This window comes from Solanum tuberosum, unplaced genomic scaffold (assembly GCF_000226075.1).
Source record: "Solanum tuberosum cultivar DM 1-3 516 R44 unplaced genomic scaffold, SolTub_3.0 scf00021, whole genome shotgun sequence".
Lineage (NCBI taxonomy): Eukaryota > Viridiplantae > Streptophyta > Magnoliopsida > Solanales > Solanaceae > Solanum > Solanum tuberosum.
Genome location: NW_006238947.1, coordinates 627,327 through 628,679, shown reverse-complemented (window position 1 = coordinate 628,679; position 1,353 = coordinate 627,327). Strand labels below are relative to the sequence as shown.

Below are 1,353 nucleotides of genomic sequence, written 5' to 3'. Positions count from 1 at the left end.
TAAAAAAAAAAAAAAAAAAAAAATATATATATATATATATATATATAAAAACCTTCCAACGTCATTTCTCCAGTTCAGTGATGAATAATATAAAACTCAACTCAACTACACCTGAATCCAAAACTATATAGTTTCAACAAAATGTATGAATCCTTATCCACTCCACTCCACTCAATTCTTCTATTCTTCAAAATCTCAAAGCATTGTGATTATCTTAATATTAAGAACCTCAATACTTGTGATTCTCACATAATAGGGGAGTTCAAAAATACATAAAATTAGTTCCAAGCAAAATTCAAGTAAACCGGAGTACCTGAAGAATAAATTCCTGCGGAGTTGCCATCATCGTCTCCGGCGCCGGCGAAGAATCAACCTCCATTAGGAAAATGAACCGAATCCAATCGGCGCAATTACAATCCCCAATATTCACAATTATTGTTCCCCAGGGCTGAACGGTACTGTCAGTCTTACACAATCAAACCTTCAAAATTATACGAAAATCTGAAACCCTAACTGATTTCTAGGGGCATACGATCCTTGAATTGGTGTTTCAGCTTTTTAACATTTTGTAGTTTCGTACCATTGAAATTATGTGATGGATTTTAGAAATTCCAATACATTCATAAATCATAGATAATATTCCTATCTCCTCTTATAGAAAAATTTACGTATGTTTTAGTTATATATGTATTAGTTACGTTAGTTTTTAATTATCAATCAAATCAAATGTTGTATTAATTTTATACCTGAATAACGTAATTTATTTATCTATCAAATGTTGTATAAGTTATTCGAAAACTAATACATGAATAATTTGTTTTCATTTCCTGTATAAAATAATACATACCGTTTTTAATTTATATATGTATTAGTTATGTTGATTTTTAAATTATCAATCAAATGTCGTATTAATTTTATACATGAATAACTTAGGGCCTGTTTGGATTGACTTAAAAAAAGTAACTTTTTAAGTGCTGGAACTTATTTTAAAAATAAGTAGTTATGTGTTTGGATAAAAATACTACAGTTGAAAAAAAAGTTGTTGATGTGTTTGGCAAATAAGTGCTGGTAAACACTTTTTTTAATCAAAATGTCTGAAATACCCTTTAAGTTGTTAACATGATAAAAGTTGATTAATTTAAGGTTTTTATACTTAAAAATAAATTTATATTTTTCATCCATAAGTAATAATATCTTCCTATCATTCACATATTTCTTTACCATCACAAATTATTTATAAGAGGAATAATAATAATAATAATAATAAATAATAATAAAAACAATAATAACAATAATAACAATAACAATAATAATAACAAGAATAATAAAAATAAGAATAATAATAATAAGAAT

The 1,353-nt window shown here is 26.0% G+C and overlaps 1 protein-coding gene across 2 annotated transcripts in view; it reads right to left on the bottom strand.

The window, feature by feature from the left end:
- Positions 1–637, bottom strand: part of LOC102603446 (E3 ubiquitin-protein ligase PRT6) — a 21,681-nt gene extending 21,044 nt beyond the window's left edge. For both annotated transcript variants that reach the window (XM_015305970.1, XM_006340962.2), the window contains exon 1: positions 314–637. In XM_015305970.1, coding sequence (XP_015161456.1) covers positions 314–379 — 66 coding nt within the window. In that variant the 5' untranslated portion in view covers positions 380–637. The remainder of the gene's footprint in view (positions 1–313) is intronic.
- Between the last annotated feature and the right edge of the window lie 716 nt (positions 638–1,353).